Here is a 19,110-nt window from a genome sequence, read left to right as displayed (position 1 = left end):
GAAGCCCAAGTAATCAGCATGGCTACCTGGATAGAAGGCCCATGAGACTTATACTTCCATGGAGTTGTGGGGGGGAAAGAGGCATAGGAAAAGCCATTGTAAACTTGGATCATGACACAAAAAAAAAAGTCCCACTGCAGGATATCCCTGAATTTGGTAAATGTTAGTCTGCAGGAATGTGGGTGAAGTAAAGTGTTGCTAGAGGCAGCAAGATTCAATGGTTCATCTTGCAACTTAGGCTTAGATTGAAAAGACAAAATTTTTGAGCATTTGAAACAAGGCTCGAAAACTAGCTAAACTTGAGCTAGAAGGAATCTCTGTTCTGGACTCAAAAGGAGGCAGTAAATCCTCAATGAGCTAAGACTTACTATGTCTCCAAAAAAGCTGCCAGACCTGCTGAGTTTCTCCAGGAATTTCGGTTTTTGTCACCTCCATGGAGTTCCTCCTTGTCAACTCTACTGGAAAAATCCCAGTAGATTTGACAAGCATAATTTCCCTTTCATTATTCCATGCTGCATCCACCTAATCCTGTCACTGTTTTCAAAGTGCTCTACTGTTAACTCTTATAATGGACTTCAGCATTTCATCTAGTCAAGAACGTGAGGACTGCAGATGCTGGAGATTAAAGTTGAGAGTGTGGTGCTGGAAAAGCACAACAGGTCAGGCGGCCCTTCTTGATGATTTATAGCAAAGGTTTTGCTGTAAATTCTGTGTCCTACAATGTTATACTCTACAACCACCTGAAGGAACAGTGCTCCGAAAGCTGGTGCTTCCAAATAAACCTATTGGACTATAACCTGGTGTTGTATGAATTTTTAATTTAATTACCCTCCAATCCATAGGAACTGTTCCAAAACCTGTACACCCACTTTTGTAGGGGTACTTAAATAGTCTGCGGTGCAAATTATCAGGACCTGGGGATTTAATTGGCCTTGAATCTCCATTTCCCAAACATTCCCCTCATCAATTTCCTTCAGTTCTTCCCTCTCACTAAACCCCATCATTTCTCAGATGTTAGCCGTGTCTACCTTTGTGTACAGAACTAAAATATATATTTAACTGGTCTGCTTTGTTACTCAATGCATCTCTGCCATTATAACATATCCTGTTTATGACTATAAAAGGGACTTACACTGGTCTTCACACACTTAGAGAAGTTTTCACAATCAATCAGTTTATATATTTTTTTGGAAAGCTTTCCAGAGTTAGGTCTATAAATACAGTCTGTGTGGAGTTTGCACATTGTCCGCATGGGTTTCCTCCCAAAGATGTGCAGGCTAAGTGGATTAGCCATGGGAAAATGGGGATAGGGTGGAATGTTCTTCAGACAGTAAAGGTCTGAAGGGCCAAATGGCCTGCTTCCACACTATAAGGATTCTAATGAGTTAACAGCATGCTAATTTCAGACTTTTCAATTCCAAGTCACTTGACAATCTCAAAACTTCGAAAATTTCCCAAATCCTTCCTCTTCCAGCTTCACCTACATAGCTATTTTCACCACAAGTAACATTCATACCACACAGGTACCAGGTAGCCCAACAAGACATGCCCCCCTTGACATTCAATGGCTTTACTATCACTGACATCTCCACTGTCACCATCTTGAGGTTACCATTGACCAGAAACTGAACTGGACTTGACATGTAAATACAGTGGCTGTAAGAACAGGTCAGAGGCTAGCAAGTAATTCACCTCCGGACTCCCCAAAGTGGGGAACCAAACATTTCCACCACCACTTAGTAGCAGCAGTGTGAAATGTGAAAAGTCAACCATATTGTTGTGGTCTGTAAATCACATGCAGGCCAGACCAGGTAAAGGTAACACAGCGTTAGACAAACAATGGGCTTTTAAATGACATGAGGCAGCTGGAGGCCAGAGTTGCTTTGAACAAGGTCCAGGAATGGGGAACTACCACTGAGGAAGTGTAGGCTCAGAGGCTGCAAGCTCTGGAACACAACAGCTCTTGAATAGGCAGTGGTTAAATATGCCCCATACCTCCCAGCATAGAAGGTGAACCACAAGACAGATAGGTGTTGAGTGGAGGAGTTTGATGGAAATGGTTTGGGAGTGAGAGAGTGAGAGCGAGAGTGAGTGTCAGAACCAAAACAGCGGAGGAGTTATTGAATGTCAATATAATTGGGGCAGCAAGGGTTTGTGAACATCGTAGTACAGAACAGGAACACATACCACGTTGCCATTCTAATCACATCAACCTGCACATGATCAGTATTCCTCTACTCTGTCCCTTCATGTGTCTGCTCAAATGTCTCTTAAAAATTGCTACCATATCTGCTTCAACCAACTCCTGGGTTAAAAAACATTGCCTCGCACATCTCTTTTAAAAAAAAAGCTTTCCCTCTCACTTTAAAACTGTGCCCCCAAGTACTTGACTTTTCCACCCTTGGAAAGAGACCCCAATTTACCACGCTTCTATTAATTTTATAGTCTTCCATCAGTTTGCCCCTCAGCCTCTGATATTAGTAATAACAATTCAACTTCTCTTTGCAGCAAATACACTCCAATCCAGGCAATATTCTGGTAAATCTCTTGCATCTTTTCCAACGCTTCCATATCCTTCCTGTGGAGTGGTGAACAGAACTGCACACAATACTTCAAATATATCCTAACTGAGATTTTCCACAGCTGCAACATGACTTGCCAACATTTATACTCAATGCGCTCACCTATGAAGGCTCGCCTGTTGTACACCTACTTTGCCACCTTATCCACTTGGTGTTGCCACTCTCAGGGAGTTATGGACTTGCACTCCAAGATCCATGTTGGGTTAGTGGGCGGCACAGTGGTTAGCACTGCTGCCTCACAGCGCCAGAGACCTGGGTTCAATTCCTGCCTCAGGCAACTGTCTGTGTGGAGTTTGCACATTCTCCCCGTGTCTGTGGGGGTTTCCTCCGGGTGCTCTAGTTTCCACCCACAATCCAAAAATGTGCAGGTTAGGTGAATTGGCCATGCTAAATTGCCTGTAGTGTTAGGTGAAGGGGTAAATGTAGGGGAATGGGTCTAGATGGGTTGCTCTTCAGAGGGTCAGTGTGGAGTTGTTAGGCCAAAGGACCTGTTTCCACTAAGTAATCTAATCTAATTTACTCAGTTTAAAAAAAAGGACCTCACCACTTCCTCTAGCTCCATACTTAAGCTCCCCTTGTCCTTGAGTAGACCTACCCTTTCCTAGCTACCCCCTTGCTCCTAATATACATATAAAATGCCTTGGGATTCTCCTTACTCCTGATGAAAGGTTACAACCTGAAATGTTGATTCTCCTTCTCCTCTGATGCTGTTTGACCTGCTGTGCTTTTTCCAGCTCCACTCTTTATCCAATCTGACTCTCCAGCATCTGCAATTCTCATTATCTCCTTAATGCCAGGGTTATTTCAGGGTCCCTGTTAACTTGCCTCGTTCCTTGCTTAAGTCCTTTTGTGCTTCTTTAATATTCCTGAAGGGGCTTGTATGATTTTAGTTTCCTAAACCTTAATTATGTTTCCTTTTCAACTAATCCTTCAACATCTCATATCCATCCAAGGTTTCCAAATCCTGTCAAATTATTCTTTCATCTTTACAGGAAGATGCTGATCCTGAACGCTGATCAACAGGCCTTTAAAAGTCTCCATGTCAGAGGTGGAATTACCCTCAAATAGCTGCCCCGAGTCTAGTTTTTCCAGTCCCTGTCTAATACTGTTGTAATTTGCCTTTCCTCAAATTTAGCATTTTCACCTGAGGATCAGTCTTTTTGTTATCCATAACTATCTTAAAATGTTCAGAATTATGATCATTATTCCAAAATACCATCCGCTCGAAACTGCAATCCACTAGAGAATGTTCACAGTTAACAGCTAAGGAGGTGGATCCATTGGTGCATGAGAACCAAGTTCTGAGGACAAGGCCAAGCCTCTTGTAGACTAAATGAGAGGGATCTTTATGGAGGTACAGGACCGCTTTAGTCTTCAAAATATTTGCTCATAGGATGTTGGTGTCGCTGGTTAGGCCACCATTTATTGTCCATCCCTAATTGTCCAGAGGGCAATTGCCCTCTGGACCTGAAGTAGTGGGCAGGCCAAACCTGATAAAAATGGAAGAGCACAGCAAGTCAGGCAGCATCAGATGGTGTAGAAGTCAACGTTTCAGGTATAACCCTTCTTCAGGACTTGTCCACCTCCTGATGTTGTGTTCTTCCAGCCTCTTGCCTGTTGACATTGGATTCCAGCACCTGCAGGGTGTTTTTTTTGTCTCAGAGCAGATAAGAATGGCAGTTTTCTTTCCCAAGGACATTCGAGAACTAGGTGGGGTTTTTAACCATTGGGTTATTCCAGATTTGGTTTTTAAAAATTCAAAAATGCCCCCATCCGCCACGGTGGAATTTGAACTCAGGACCCCAAAACATTGACCTGGGGTTCAGAATTACAAATGATATTACCAATGTGCCACCATCTCCCACCACTTAAATTAACCACAACCGCTAGAAAAAATAATTCAGAATTTTGCCACAATTTTTATCAGGACCCATTTGGTCACAAATCTCTCACTTATCTCTGGACAGGTCAAGAGGAAACAGTCTGACATTATTTAGAGACTAATTAGATCAGAATGACGGGTTGCTGTAAACTTGTGTGGTTGGATAGAGGTGGATCATGTTTGCCCCCCCTGCTAATTAGAACTTCCACACACTATGGCTCAGCCTTTATAATAGATTAAGGCATCAAATGGATTTTGAGCTCCCCTCTCATCCAAGTCAGATCATGCTGATCTACAGCTTCTTTGCACTTCATGTTCCTTTTTTCTAAAACCTGCAGAAGTAGCTTCTCACTGGCAATATTCTACGGTTTAATTTGCTTACAATCTAACTCTTCAGTTCGGGATTTGCCATTGGAAGCCAACTCCATCAAAACGAGACCAGGAAGGAAGATATGCAGACACAACTTTCAATAATGCGGATCCCATCCCTTGCATCTATACTTGTACAACAAAAGTGGTGCTGACAAGTGGTTGCAGGTAGCCTCTGACACCATCAGCTTACAAGCAACTGGTAGGATAAATCAAGTTTTGGGTGTCTAAGAAGAAGGGGGTAAATTAACGGCTCAGCCACACAGTGTCTCCTGGACTCAAGTGTGCTCATCTATTATAAAGACACCTTGTGTCATGCAGTGATATTGTCCCTATCTCTGAACCAGAAGGTCTGGTTTCGAAGTCCATCCTGCCTCAGGCGTGTGTTATAACATCTCCAAACAGAAAAACAATTACTCAGATTTTATTACATTACATGCTTCCGTCCTAACGTAGAGATATAATTCTTGATCAATAAGGGAGAAGAAAAGGCTAACTCCACATTTGATTTATTTCAAGAACCTGGAAATATTTCAATGTATTTCTGAACTTATGGTGAGCAAGAAGAAATGTGTGCTTTTATTGGGAGATAAGGAGCAGATTTTACAGCCTTTTATCTTGTTGGTATTTTTAGCCCTAGGCCAATATAGAAAAATTGATTTGGGCTTGGGGGTGGTGACAGAAAAAGAGACAGTGCGGATTTAAAGTAAACAACAGAAAGAATGGCTATGAGGCAGAGACAAAATAATTCTAAAAGGAGAAAGGCTTATCACAATGACACGCAAGGCAGAAAATTGAATAACAAAACAAAAAGTTTCAAAGCATGAAAAATGGACATCCAATTCCTGTGTGTGCTTATAACAAAAAAAATACAATTGAAATGCTCAGTGCAATTGTTTCCCCAAAAAATTTATTCAAAACCCCACCAGGCATGCAAATTTAAACTCTTACACTGCACCATCAGAAATCTTTCCAAAACAGACTATAAAATCAGCAAGACACTTCCCCTCTAGGGAGATGAATAACGTTATTGTGTCCTCATATTGCAGCAAGTCTTGCTCCTGGTTTTGGCTTTGACTGTCTCAGTTGACTGAAGTGATTGCCAAACAATTAGCAAGCCTTTCCCCGACAGTGGCAGAAGGATGACACAGGGGTCAGCACCCATGTATGGCAGCAAGGGAGTGCCAAAATAAATAAAGAACTTCACACGCGGCTGCATAAATGTTCCATGGAAGCATTCACGGGCAAAAAAAAAGAGAGGCTAAGCTTGAATTCAATATCAAGAACAGACTCTCTCAGGACTCACAAGGGATCCCCACACTGGAATTCAGCCAAATAGCTTTAGAAGTAAACTTTTATTTACCATATCTTTCTTTCCCCCCCCCCAAAAAAAAATGCTTGCCATTTAATTATAAAATCAGTGCCCAAACTATGATAAGTGCTATTGTTAATGGAGTCAATGAGATTTGCGTGTACAATATGCAGAGTCTCCAGTCAAGAAAATATGCGCTTTCGGGAGAGCATCTGACTCTTTTCAATTCCTCACCCTCATTTAGTTAGATTAAAGCAGTGAACAAACAGATGAGGAATATTTAGTTGCACGGCTGGGCAAATGGGGAAGGTGACGGGATAAAGACAGAGTTCGTACAATTACGAGGAGAAATTTGAAAACTAAAGATTCAAAAGTTGTGTTAAGGAATTGAGTGTCAACAAAGTATGCAGATGATACATAAAAAGAAATGTAACACAGAGGGTATGGAAACATAGTCAAAGGGAATTGATGCATAGTATGTCTAGCCAATGCAGAGCAGGAGTCAAAGCACAGTGCCTTGACTAAGTTACATTGACGAAAACACACAACTTGCACTTACACAATGCCTTCAACTTTAAATAAATCACACAAGACACCTCACTGGGACAATTAAAAAGGAGGATATAATGGAACAGGTGACCAAATGTTTGGTCAGAGAGAGATCGGTTTTAAAACAGCTTTATAAAAAAGGGACGATAAATAGATAAAAAGAGGGGAACAGTGAACATTGAGGGGTAGCAGGGTTGGGGAAGAGAGACAGAGCAATTCTAGAGCTTAAAACTTTGGTAATATGCTCAGCTCTGACCATGACACGAGGACGAGGACATCGGGAAAGCTGGGAGGAATAGTGAATACAATATGCTCAAAAGATTATCCCTATTTTTGAAAGTTCTGAAAACTCACTGTAATTTAGAGTACATTCAAAGTCCAAAAAAGAAAGAAAGAAAGGTTGAGTCAAAATATCAATTGTAAAATATATTACAGGAGGTCTAAACTGGTAACTAGACATGTTAGGATGGATGGCCAGCAGCAGAAATGTCTTCAAAAGATTGGAATATACCTTAAGGGATTAAAAAACATTATTTCAGATGCTAAATGGGGAAGCAAAAAAAAAAAGGATGGGTTAATAAAAGGGACAATTCTCTCTCTCAGGTTTTTTTAAAAATTCATTCATGGGATGAGGGCATTGCTGACAAGGCCAGCATTTATTCCTCATCCATCATCCCACAGCAATGTCCTTCCTTAAAAGCTGGGATTGCCTGACAAATGATCCATGGTCACCATTAGACTCTTCCTTTCAGATTTTTTTTTAAAAAAACGGATTTGAAACTCCACCATCTGCCGTGTCAAGATTTGAACAGAGGTCCCCAAAATATTACCCGGGTCTCTGGATTATCAGTCCAGCGATAAACACCATTAGACCATCGCTTCCCCATTTACTTGATAGCTATATTATAAAATCTTATGACTCCAATGGCAAGAACAAGAGGGCATCTATACTAACCAACTTGGATAGTGTCAGGCAGTACTGGATGGGGTCCCAAAGCAATGACCACAAGTATTGATATTAACAGTTAGGAGATAAAGAAACATTGTACCAGGATATTAAGTGACCTTACCATCCGTCATCACCTAAAGCAATTCCAAAACTGGGAAAGGATAGTCAAGACCCAGTAGGACAATAGTAGCAAAATAGGGACAGTATACTTCCATCATCTGATTTTAAACCCCAGTGCCCTTCATGAACTAATAAAAACAGCTTTAAGACAAAAAAAAAAGAGATACTGACAAAATGGCCACAGCAATCAGCTGACCTCAGCTGAACCCACTTTGTGGAACTAACGGGAGATAAATAAAGACCAATCTGAGCCATAAATAAAAAAAGACCAGAAGTAAGCCATTTGACCCCTTCAGCCTGTTCTACCATCCAACAGGATCATGGCTGCTCCCAAGATACATAGCCAATTCCTCACATCTACTTTCATGCCTTTTACCCCATGATCCTTGGTTACTGGAACTCAAAAGATATCTGCAAAATTTGTGAATGCTGAAGATACAAAAGACGTCAACTCAACAACCATGGTCTCAGGTTAAAACCTAGCATTTCAAGGACATTCCAAAGGACTTTTCTTAAACTGTCCTTTTTACACTTGGCACTTCCCTCTTTTCAAAACTGTTGTTTCTATGCTTGTGAGAGTTTTATGCCCCATCTTGATTATTTTTCCGGGGGAAAACTTGCTTTCCCTTTCACTGAAGAAAACCTTGTAATTATTTGATTCTGATGAACTAGGGAGTAATAGTTCTATTGGACTGAGGTAGACCCACATGCATATAAAGCAAAGTTTTTTTTGCGGCCAACCAAGGGAGTTAAAAAGACAAGGGTCAAGTTGTCACACCTCACCTAGTATAACCAATAGTAAAAGAGGCTTGAAGGATTCAGGAGTAGTTCCTGTTGGAAGGTAACAACACCCTGCACAATATGTGAACCTTGGAACTTCAAGCCAAATGAACTCATCTCAGCATCACTGTCGATCAAAGTTCACACAAGATGCCAAAGCAATAACCATACAGAAATAAAATTAGTCAATAGAGTCAGTGTAGTGGCAATTAATATACTGCAGTTGATAAGTGTATCTTAGCATAAAGACTGTTTCCATTATAAATTGAAAACATCAATATATTCGCTTCAACATAGCGTACCCTGCCAGATCAGTCATCCTTCAGCAACTGCCACACATTTCCACTGTCAATGCCTTTGGTCTTTCAATAATAACCTGGACTGTTCAGGTCTAGCGTCATTTGATATTTTAAAAAAAGTGTTTGGCTGGAGAGGAAAGTAGCTGAAAAATGTGTTGCTAGAAAAGCGCAGCAGGTCAGGCAGCATCCAAGGAACAGGAGAATCGACATTTCGGGCATAAGCCCTTTCTTCAGAAATGAGGAAAGGTTTATGACTGAAACGTCGATTCTCCTGCTCCTTGGATGCTGCCTGACCTGTTGCGCTTTTCCAGCAACACATTTTTCAGCTCTGATCTCCAGCATCTGCAGTCCTCACTTTCTCCCTGGAGAGGAAAGTATTTAACCAAAATTATTGCTGAGACACAGCTAACTCCTGAACTTGGTCAGTGTCATTACACTGGAGGTGGAAGGGAGGACAATAAATGCTGACCACACTTGAGACCAAGAGCCTATGAATAACTTTTTTCAAAACTCTGAACTGTTCTCTTTGAAAGGTCCACAAATAACAAAGACAAAAATCAACATATCTTGTGCTTCAAAATGTTCATGGACTTCTGCTGCAACCAAACTAGTTCTTGAAGAGTTGGCAGAGGCAAAAACTATTTGCTCCCTCCAAAATTAAAACACAGAAGCACAGGGCTGACATATTCACCACGCAAGTGTACCATCACCAAATGTCTTGGTGCAGCATGGGGAGAGGTTTGCGAGAAGATTCCATCTCAGAGCCAATCTCCCAATAGCACCATGAGCAAGCAGAATCAGAATTAAGTTTTATTTTCTTGTGTACAGGAGTAATGTGAAAAAAGTTTGCAATGTCACCTCTCATGGTACCATCTTAGGTACAAAGTACCTAATGGGGGCAGGGTGGAGGGAAGTCAAGAGCATTGGAAAAAAAGACTACCAGAAATATTTTTAGGACTCAATAAAAAGGTGCAGAAACAGGGTAAAATGAAATACTCAAATTACCCAATTACTGCAAATAATTACCAAACTTTGTCAGTGTGTATTTGTGTGGAGAAGGTACAAACCTTTTTGCTGCAAGACAGCATCACATTTATATACACATACACACCCACCCAATATACTTTCATAGTGTGTAAAGAAATAAAACAAAAAAAGGAGTCAGATAAAACCTGATCACTGGCTCTTCACAATCCTTCTTTCCTCAATACAAGCTCAACTACATTCCAGTACAGTCTAGGATGTCAACTGACTGTGCATTCCTGATTGTGGAATAAAACACTGAGCAGTAAGTGCAAATTTTCTCAGTGTCATACACAAAAGGAGCTACCTGACTCCCAACTTTACAAGACAAACTTGAGCCCCAATTGCAGTCTACAACAATCCAACACCAAGTTGAAAAAAAATAATAGATTTCTCAAAATTTAGGAAGTTTTTTTTTTAATAAATAAAGCAGGTTGGATCCTCCACAGTTCTTCATCACACACTCACTCTCCCCAAAATACTAGAAATGAGAAACACTTCAATCTGTGCAGTAAAAATACAAAGTGCTGGAGAAACTCAGCAGGTATGACAACATTTGCGCCAAGAAAAGGTGGGAATGAGTGAGCGAGCTACACAGGACTCTTCCTTCAGATTTTTGTCCCCTTTCACGTCCAAAAGCATTCCACAGCCAAGAGTACCTGATCATAGTAGTACCTTTGGGAAATAATACAATTTCCACATGGCTAGCTCCCAAAAACTGGAACATTACAGTGACATTCAACAATATTCCACTCATACTGGTGAATGTCAATATACCAGGAAGAACTCATCTTTGGGACAAGGACACATGCACTTTATGTCCACTTGTAGGAGCAATGGGACCCATGCTGAATGTTTGCAACATACAACATAATCACTAGACAATAGACAATAGACAATAGATGCAGGAGTAGGCCATTCAGCCCTTCGAGCCTGCACCGCCATTCAATATGATCATGGCTGATCATTCCTAATCAGTATCCTGTTCCAGCCTTATCTCCATGCCCCTTGACTGCACTATCTTTAAGAGGTCTATCCAATTCTTTCTGAAATGAATCCAGAGACTGGGCCTCCACTGCCCTCTGGGACAGAGCATTCCACACAGCCACCACTCTCTGGGTGAAGTAGTTTCTCCTCATCTCTGTCCTAAATGGTCTACCCCGTATTTTTAAGTTGTGTCCTCTGGTTCGGCACTCCCCCATCAACGGAAATATGTTCCCTCCTGCCAGAGTGTCCAGTCCTTTCATAAGCCTATACGTTTCAATCAGATCCCCTCTCAGTCTTCTAAACTCAAGGGTATACAAGCCCAGTCGCTTCAGTCTTTCAGTGTAAGGTAATCCTGCCATTCCAGGAATTGACCTCGTGAACCTACGCTGCACTCCCTCAATAGCCAGAATGTCTTTCCTCAAATTTGGAGACCAGAACTGTACACAGTACTCCAGGTGTGGTCTCACCAGGGCCCTGTACAGCTGCAGAAGCACCTCTTTGCTTCTATACTCAATTCCTCTTGTTATGAAGGCCAGCATACTATTAGCCTTCTTCACGACCTGCTGTACCTGCATGCTTGCCTTCATTGACTGGTGGACAAGAACACCCAGATCTCTCTGAACAGCCCCTTTACCTAATTTGATACCATTGAGGTAGTAATCTGCCTTCCTGTTCTTGCCACCAAAGTGGATAACCAGACATTTATCCACATTAAACTGCATCTGCCATGCATCTGCCCACTCACCTAACTTGTCCAGGTCACCCTGTAATCTCCTAACATCCTCATCACATTTCACCCCACCACCCAGCTTTGTATCATCAGCAAATTTGCTAATGTTATTGCTGATACCATCTTCTATATCATTTACATATATTGTAAAAAGCCGCGGTCCCAGCACGGATCCCTGCAGTACCCCACTGGTCACTGCCTGCCATTCCGAAATGGAGCCGTTAATCACTACCCTTTGTTTCCTATTAGCCAACCAATTCTCTATCCAATCTAGTACTTTGCCCCCAATCCCGTGCGCCCCAATTTTACTTACTAACCTCTTGTGTGGGACTTTATCAAAAGCTTTCTGAAAGTCCAGGTACACTACATCCACTGGATCTCCCTCGTCCATCTTCCGAGTTACATCCTCAAAAAATTCAAGAAGATTAGTCAAGCATGATTTCCCCTTCATAAATCCATGCTGACTCTGTCCTATCCTGTTACTATTATCCAGATGTGCCGTAATTTCATCCTTTATAATAGACTCCAGCATCTTTCCCACCACTGAGGTCAGACTAACTGGTCTATAATTTCCTGCTTTCTCCCACCCACCCTTCTTAAAAAGTGGCAGAACATTAGCCGCCGTCCAATCCTCAGGAACCGACCCCGATTCTATTGAACTCTGGAAAATAATCACCAGCGCATCAACGATTTCCCGAGCCACCTCCTTCAGTACCCTGGGATGCAGGCCATCAGGTCCCGGAGACTTATCAACCTTCAGACCTAACAGTCTCTCCAACACCAAATCCTGGCAAATATAAATTCCCTTCAGTTCAGGTCCTTCAGCCACTGTTACCTCAGGGAGATTGCTTGTGTCTTCCCCAGTGAACACAGATCTGAAGTACCCATTTAATTCCTCTGCCATTTCTTCGTTCCCAGTAATATATTCCCCTGCTTCTGTCTTCAAGGGCCCAATTTTTGTCCTAGCCATTTTTTTGCCTTGGACATACCTAAAAAAGCTTTTACTATCCTCCTTTATATTCTTGGCCAGTTTACCTTCGTACCTCATTTTTTCTCTGCGTATTTCCTTCTTACTAATCCTCTGTTGTTCTTTAAAAGCTTCCCAGTCCTCAGTTTTCCCACTTATCTTCGCTAAGTTATACTTTTTCTCTTTTAACCTTATATGTTTCTTTACTTCCCTTGTCAGCCACGGCCGCCCATGTCTCCTCCTGGGATCTTTCTTCCTTTTAGGAATGAACTGATCCTGCAACTTCTGCATTATACACAGAAATATCCGCCATTGTTCCTCCACGGTCTTCCCTGTTAAGGTATTGAACCATTGAAATTTGGTCAGTTGCTCCCCCATAGCTCCATATTTCCCTTTATTCAACTGAAATATTGCACTTCAGATTGTACCCACTCCCTCTCAAATTGCAGATTGAAGCTTATTGTATTATGGTCACTACTTCCCAATGGCTCCTTCACTTCGAGGTCACTGACCAATTCTGGTTCGTTACACAATACCGGATCCAGAATCGCCTTATCCCTGGTCGGCTCCAGCACCAACTGCTCTAAAAATCCATCTCTGAGGCACTCCACAAAGTCTCTTTCTTGAGGCCAGATACCATCCTGATTCTCCCAGTCTACCTGCATGTTAAAATCCCCCATAACAACTGTAGTAACATCTTTGCGACAAGCCAATTTCAGCTCCTGATTCAACTTACATCCGACATCCAGACTACTGTTTGGGGGCCTGTAGATGACTCCCATGAGGGTCTTTTTACCCTTAGTGTTTCGAAGCTCTATCCACACTGACTCTACATCCCCTGACTCTAGGTCCCCCCGCGCAAGGGACTGAATATCCTCCCTTATCAACAAGGCCACCCCACCCCCTCTGCCCGTCAGTCTGTCCTTAGGATAGCACGTGTAGCCTTGAATATTCATTTCCCAGGCCCTGTCCCCATGAAGCCACGTCTCAGTTATCCCCACAATATCGTATCTGCCAATTTCCAAAAGAGCCTCAAGCTCATCCACCTTGTGTCTAATGCTTCGTGCATTCATATATAGAATTTTTAATTTGTTACTGCTCTCACCCTTCCTCTCAACCCTGATTTCACTCAACTTTACAGCATGATGCCTTTTCCAGTTTTCTGCCTCCTTGATACAGTTGTCTTTCTTGACTTCTCTTGTTCTAACTACCCCTTCAATTTCCTTTTTAAACATCCAGCTTGTCCCCTCCCCCCCGCTACTCAGTTTAAATGTAGCGGTGTTGCAGCAGAAAACCTGCCTGCCAGAATGCTGATCCCTGATCTATTAAGGTGCAAGCCGTCTCTCTTGTAGAATTTATGGTTACCATAAAATATACCCCAGTGATCCAAGAACTTGAAACCTTGCTTCCTGCACCAGTTCCCCAACCACACGTTCAAGTCCATTATCTCCCGGTTTCTGGCCACACTAGCCCGAGGAACTGGAAGCAAACTGGAGATAACCACCTTGGACATCCTGCTTTTTAGCCTTCTTCCTAGTTCTGCGAAGTCTCGCTGTAGTCTCACTACAATGATGCACTCTCTCAACATCACACCGAAGACATGGTTCCAATTACGTACATACGTTTCTGCATAACAGTTTGATGCCTTGCACACCAAGGCAAGAGACTAAAAGACTAGACTCAACTCTTTGTCCAAATATCAGTCAACTCTTCCATCCTACTTTCCACTTCCTTCACATCACTAATGAGTTTTACAACCTCAGGAAAACAGGACACAAAAATGCAAGGAGCTACTTAAAATAAAACAAATATGTTTAAAGCAAGCACATTAGAGGTTTCCAAAACGTTTCTAAAAATAAAAAGCAACTAAACCCACTGCAAAAATCACGACGAGTGCCATGACCAGCACGAGAAAAATAGGAGGTGGTCCATCTCAATACCAGCGTTTTTGCCATAAGACTGACTACCCCGGAAAAGATCAAGAGGAGGAAACAGAAAAAAAAAAGTTTTTCTTTAAGCATAACCATAAGAATAATGACCATCCTGCATAGAACCAGCCAATTCAGCCCAGTGTGTCCATACTGGCTCTTCATTAAGGCCATCTCATGGGTATCATCAGAGTTCTTTCCCCAAAGTCCTTTAAACCTTCCCCATTCAACTTTTCAATCCAATGCAAGATAGGCATTCAGAAGTAGGTCAGCCCACTGACAGAGGCCTCTATAGAGCTCATTATATTCACAATCAGGCAGAAAGGAATTTTTTTTAAAAACACGAACACCTTACCTACACATTCAAAGTTACGAGGGGCATTGACATGGTAAATACTGACAGGGTCAGGAAACAGTGGACAAGAAAATTGAACGTGATGATAAAAAGGGACAAAACAGGATAGAATTTTGAAAAGATAAGTGGCTTACAAATGCAGCAGTGAACTGACCAAATAAATCCACAAGATTTTGAAGAGCAAACACAGGTACAGTGGGCCAAATATTGTACAATTCTAGTAAAAATAATTTTTAATTTTGGTATTGTACAGTTCTACCATACCTTCCACATATCACAATCTACACACTTGATTCTATGCCATTTATTTTGTTCACACACTGCACCTATCACCTAGTATGGACTGCAGTTTTGCTTTGCTTTACTTTACAATGTAATAATAATCAAAGGAAATGTAGAGACCATCCAGTCATGTCTCTCCCCGCCACCCCCCCCCCCCCCCCCCCACCCCAATTTAACTTATTTTGGATGAACCATGGATTAACTGCTTACTTTGAACTAGGGCCGCACAGTAGCTCAGTGATTAGCACTGCTGCCTCACAGTACGAGGGAGTCAGGTTCAATTCCAGCCTCAGGTGACTATCTGTGTGGAGTTTGCACATTCTCCCTGTGTCTGTGTGGGTTTCCTCCAGGTGCTCCGGTTTCCTCCCACAATCCAAAGATGTGCAGGTCAGGTGAATTGGCTATGTTAAATTTCCCATAATGTTAGATGCATTGGTCAGGGGTAAATATAGGATGGGTCTGGGTGGGTTACTCTTCGGAGGGTCAGTGTGGACTGGTTAGGCCGAAGGGCCAGTTTCCATACTGTAGGGAATCGAATCTAAAACTAAGCAATCTGTTCTGGAAACTCTTGGTGCCTGAAAAATCAGCACTGATTATTTTCAGTGCCTGATAAATCTCCTCTAATCTAAAAAGGGCAAAGTTGGATCAAAATACCACAGGAACAAGGGCAGGGCTGACGCTCCCAGTGCAATACTGAAAAGGTGCTGCACTCTTAAAACGTCCTGGCTTTCAAGCAAGGTATTAAGCCAATTTCAAGTCTGCAGTCAGGCAAAGTGAAGGATCCCACTGCATTGTTTCAAAGTAGTACATGAAGGTTTCTTTCCAGCATCCAAGATGGCACAAACAGTAATCTGATCTCTTCAGAAAAGTCTGTTTTCTCATTGCTGCCTACTTGTATAGCATTCTTGAGCCAGAATTTTTGACGCTGGAGGACAGTCATTATTTTGATGTTTCACTGTCAACAAAGCACTTTGGGACTCTGGCAGGAGGGTGAATAGTGTTATATAAATGAAAATCCTTCTTCTGAAGACACTGGCTCACACTGGAGAGCAATTCCACATTTACCAGAAACCCTCAGCTACAAGATAGCTCTTTAGTTGTGAATACAACAATGGCACACACAGCCATTGATCTCAATGAGATGTCATGATCGAACTTTGTCTAGTCTGGTTCCTTCCCCTCTCTTTCGATAGGGCACAGTGGGAAAATAAAATTGTTAGTCTGTAAGAGAAGCAGCAACCCTAATGGACCGTATTCCCTTATTGAGATGGAGAGGCAGCATGCTACTGTCAGAATGTTTGCTTTCTCTCCAGGGATCATCACCTTACTCAGTGAACTCTTGGATTGCAAACTGAAACATCAAGGGAACTTGTACAGCAAGCATCAGTAACATTCATAGTTCAAAATACTTTGTAACTGAGCAGAAGGCAAGGTTTCCGAAAATATTTTGCCTCCATAACACTATCCATAACCTATAAACCTTTATCGATTTGCTCCTGCAATCGACAGTAAGTGGACTTCAAACCTGCTGGTGCTTTCCAAGTTTCTCCCTGGATTGGGCGAGGTTAGCTGAGCAATCTGCTCTAACATGCTGTTCCACGTTTCAGTCACTGTACCTTCCTTCATTCCCCAATTCCAAACTGCCTCAACGCCATGGCTAACTTCAGACTAGCCTTTGAACCTTTGAGTTCCAATCCACCTAACACTAACCCCTTCACCTACCCACCCACCCACCCCTCCGTGTCTGGTTTGCTCAGCGCTACTTTACAAAGGAGCAATGCTGCATAAGCTGCAGGTGCCTACCCAGAGCAGGTGTGTTTCATTACAGCGAACAAGTTAAACCGATGATTCAAAAGATTCAACTCCCTCTTTGTACAGGGTATCTGAGCAGGAGGCATCTTTTAACTTTAACACGGTATTTTTTTTCGTAGAGTCATACAATACAGAGAGAAATTGGTTTAGCTCGGTTTGCTGGATTGTTGGTTTACAGAGCAGTGTGATGCCAACAGCGTGCATTCAATTCCCATCACTGGTTTGATGTTACTGTGAAGAACGCTCCTTCTCAACCTCTTCCCTCATCTGAGGGTCTGGTGGCCCTCAGGTTAAATCACCACCAGGCACTTCTCTCTCGAATAAGAGGCCAGTCCCTACTGCCTGGTAAGACTATGGCAACACAATCAAACAACAATAAAAGAGGCCTTTTAGCCCATTAGGTGTGTACCACCACCTTCCTTGCTTCTCTCAGTAATTCCTCAGTTGATAATTAGTGGGCGAAAGTGAAAGTGAGGACTGCAGATGCTAGAGATTATAGTCAAGATGAGTGGTGCTGGATAAACACAGCAGGCCAGGCAGTATCCGAAGAGCAGGAAAAAATTCCTGATGAAGGGTTCCTGCCAGAAACGTCGATTTTCCTGCTCCTCCAATGCGGAGCTTTTCCAGCACCACACTAATCCTGATAACTAGTGGGTCTGAATATAGTTTCTCATCATACATTTCTAGCCATAATTCACTGTATGGGGGAGGAAGAAGATAAAATCATCCAAATGCTACTACAGAGCGTCCAAAGTCCTCTAGAAAACTGCCACCTCACACCCTTATTCCACCCACACCCCTTAAAAAAAAAATCACAATTCAGAAGCCTTCCTCAAAAAAGTAAGAGCCGACCAGCCTGTTCTTCTAGCCTCTTCTCTCCAGTATTTTGTTAATTCTCTCACCCGCACCCCACCATCTTCACATTCTCACCACCCTGAGGGTGAAGGAGACTCTGCTGAAATCTCTATCCCCAGTTCTTTGTAACAGCCACAGTGAATAACAGGCTCAGACTGACTTTCTATTGGCGAGACCTCGACGTCCCTACAAGAAAGAAACATCTAGTTTACACCTACCCAGCCCAGAGTCTGAACACAGATGAGCAAACAGCATCATCTGAGCTGCCAGTTGTTCCCCGACAAAATCCCATCCCTATACTCAGGTCGAGGAGAAAGAAAGGTTTCCACAGTTACTCTGGGTGAGCCAGCTCTGAACTAAAACATGTGTTCCTTTCTTATATAAAAAAAATCAGACAGCTGCCTCGCCCTGGACTGAATCAAAACTGAGGAGTCACTGAATGCAAAACGTTAACTCTGCTTTCTCTCCACAGATGCTGCCAACCCTGCTGATTTCCTCCAGCTATTTCTGTTCTGCTTTCAGATCCCCAGAATCCGCCGATTATGCCAATAAAAATGTTTATTATAAACAAATTATCCTACACACACACAAGAGCACAGCCTGTTTGCAAAATAGATAGTTAAACCGTTTTTCCTAGTCTGTGAACGCTCGAAGTGTTGATGCCTTAAAAAGTGTGCTGCAAAGATCGAGATGCGACTTGGCTTAAACGACATATTTTCCTCGGATTGTCATGAGTTGACACATGTCCCTGCATTTCCCCCCCGCCCGCTGAAAATGAATTAAACACGTGGAGCGTGTTTAAAAAGAACGAATACAAAAAAAAAGACACTAGTACCACTTACCACACGGCTGCAGATGAAACACCCGTGTAGAGTCCATCGCAGCTGCCTGCCTCTGTGTGTGTGTCTGTCTGAGGAACTCTCGGTCCAGACCCGGGCGCTGCTCTTTCAAACAGCAGACCCCGCAGAGGCGAAACCGACCCACCAAGACGAGCACAAGAAACGCCTAGGGGTGCTGACCTCCGCCTTTTCTTAAAAAAAAATAAACCACCCCCACACTCACAAGAAAACCCAAGCGTTTTGTTTTAATCAAGGAACATTTAAAACATTCCACGTGCCCTATGTACAACACTGCAGTGAAACCAGCACAATTCTGAACCAAATCAAAATTAAATTAATAGGGGCGAAAATGTTCAACCTTATTATACCCCCTCCCCCAAAAAAGTTACTCGTGATTCTATGGTTTTTTTATTGTTAATTTCACAAACAAATGTGAACTTCCGGGATCAAGAAATTATGATTTTTTTATGGTCTGTGGCGACTTGCCACG

At 42.4% G+C, this 19,110-nt stretch overlaps 1 protein-coding gene across 2 annotated transcripts in view; it reads right to left on the bottom strand.

Annotated features, from left to right (window-relative positions):
* The window catches only part of slc4a11 (solute carrier family 4 member 11), a 170,873-nt gene extending 152,118 nt beyond the window's left edge, over window positions 1–18,755 (bottom strand). The window contains exon 1 of one of the 2 annotated variants that reach the window (XM_072577275.1): window positions 18,624–18,755. In XM_072577275.1, the coding sequence (XP_072433376.1) occupies window positions 18,624–18,660 (37 nt within the window). In that variant the 5' untranslated portion in view covers window positions 18,661–18,755. Of the gene's footprint in view, window positions 1–17,999; window positions 18,017–18,623 lie in introns of those variants that run through there. The other variant, XM_072577265.1, reaches the window with a different exon arrangement.
* Window positions 18,756–19,110: the final 355 nt, after the last annotated feature.

Source organism: Chiloscyllium punctatum, chromosome 1 (genome assembly GCF_047496795.1).
Source record: "Chiloscyllium punctatum isolate Juve2018m chromosome 1, sChiPun1.3, whole genome shotgun sequence".
Lineage (NCBI taxonomy): Eukaryota > Metazoa > Chordata > Chondrichthyes > Orectolobiformes > Hemiscylliidae > Chiloscyllium > Chiloscyllium punctatum.
Note: the sequence above shows the minus strand (reverse complement) of the source record. Positions and strands in the feature narration are given on the sequence as shown.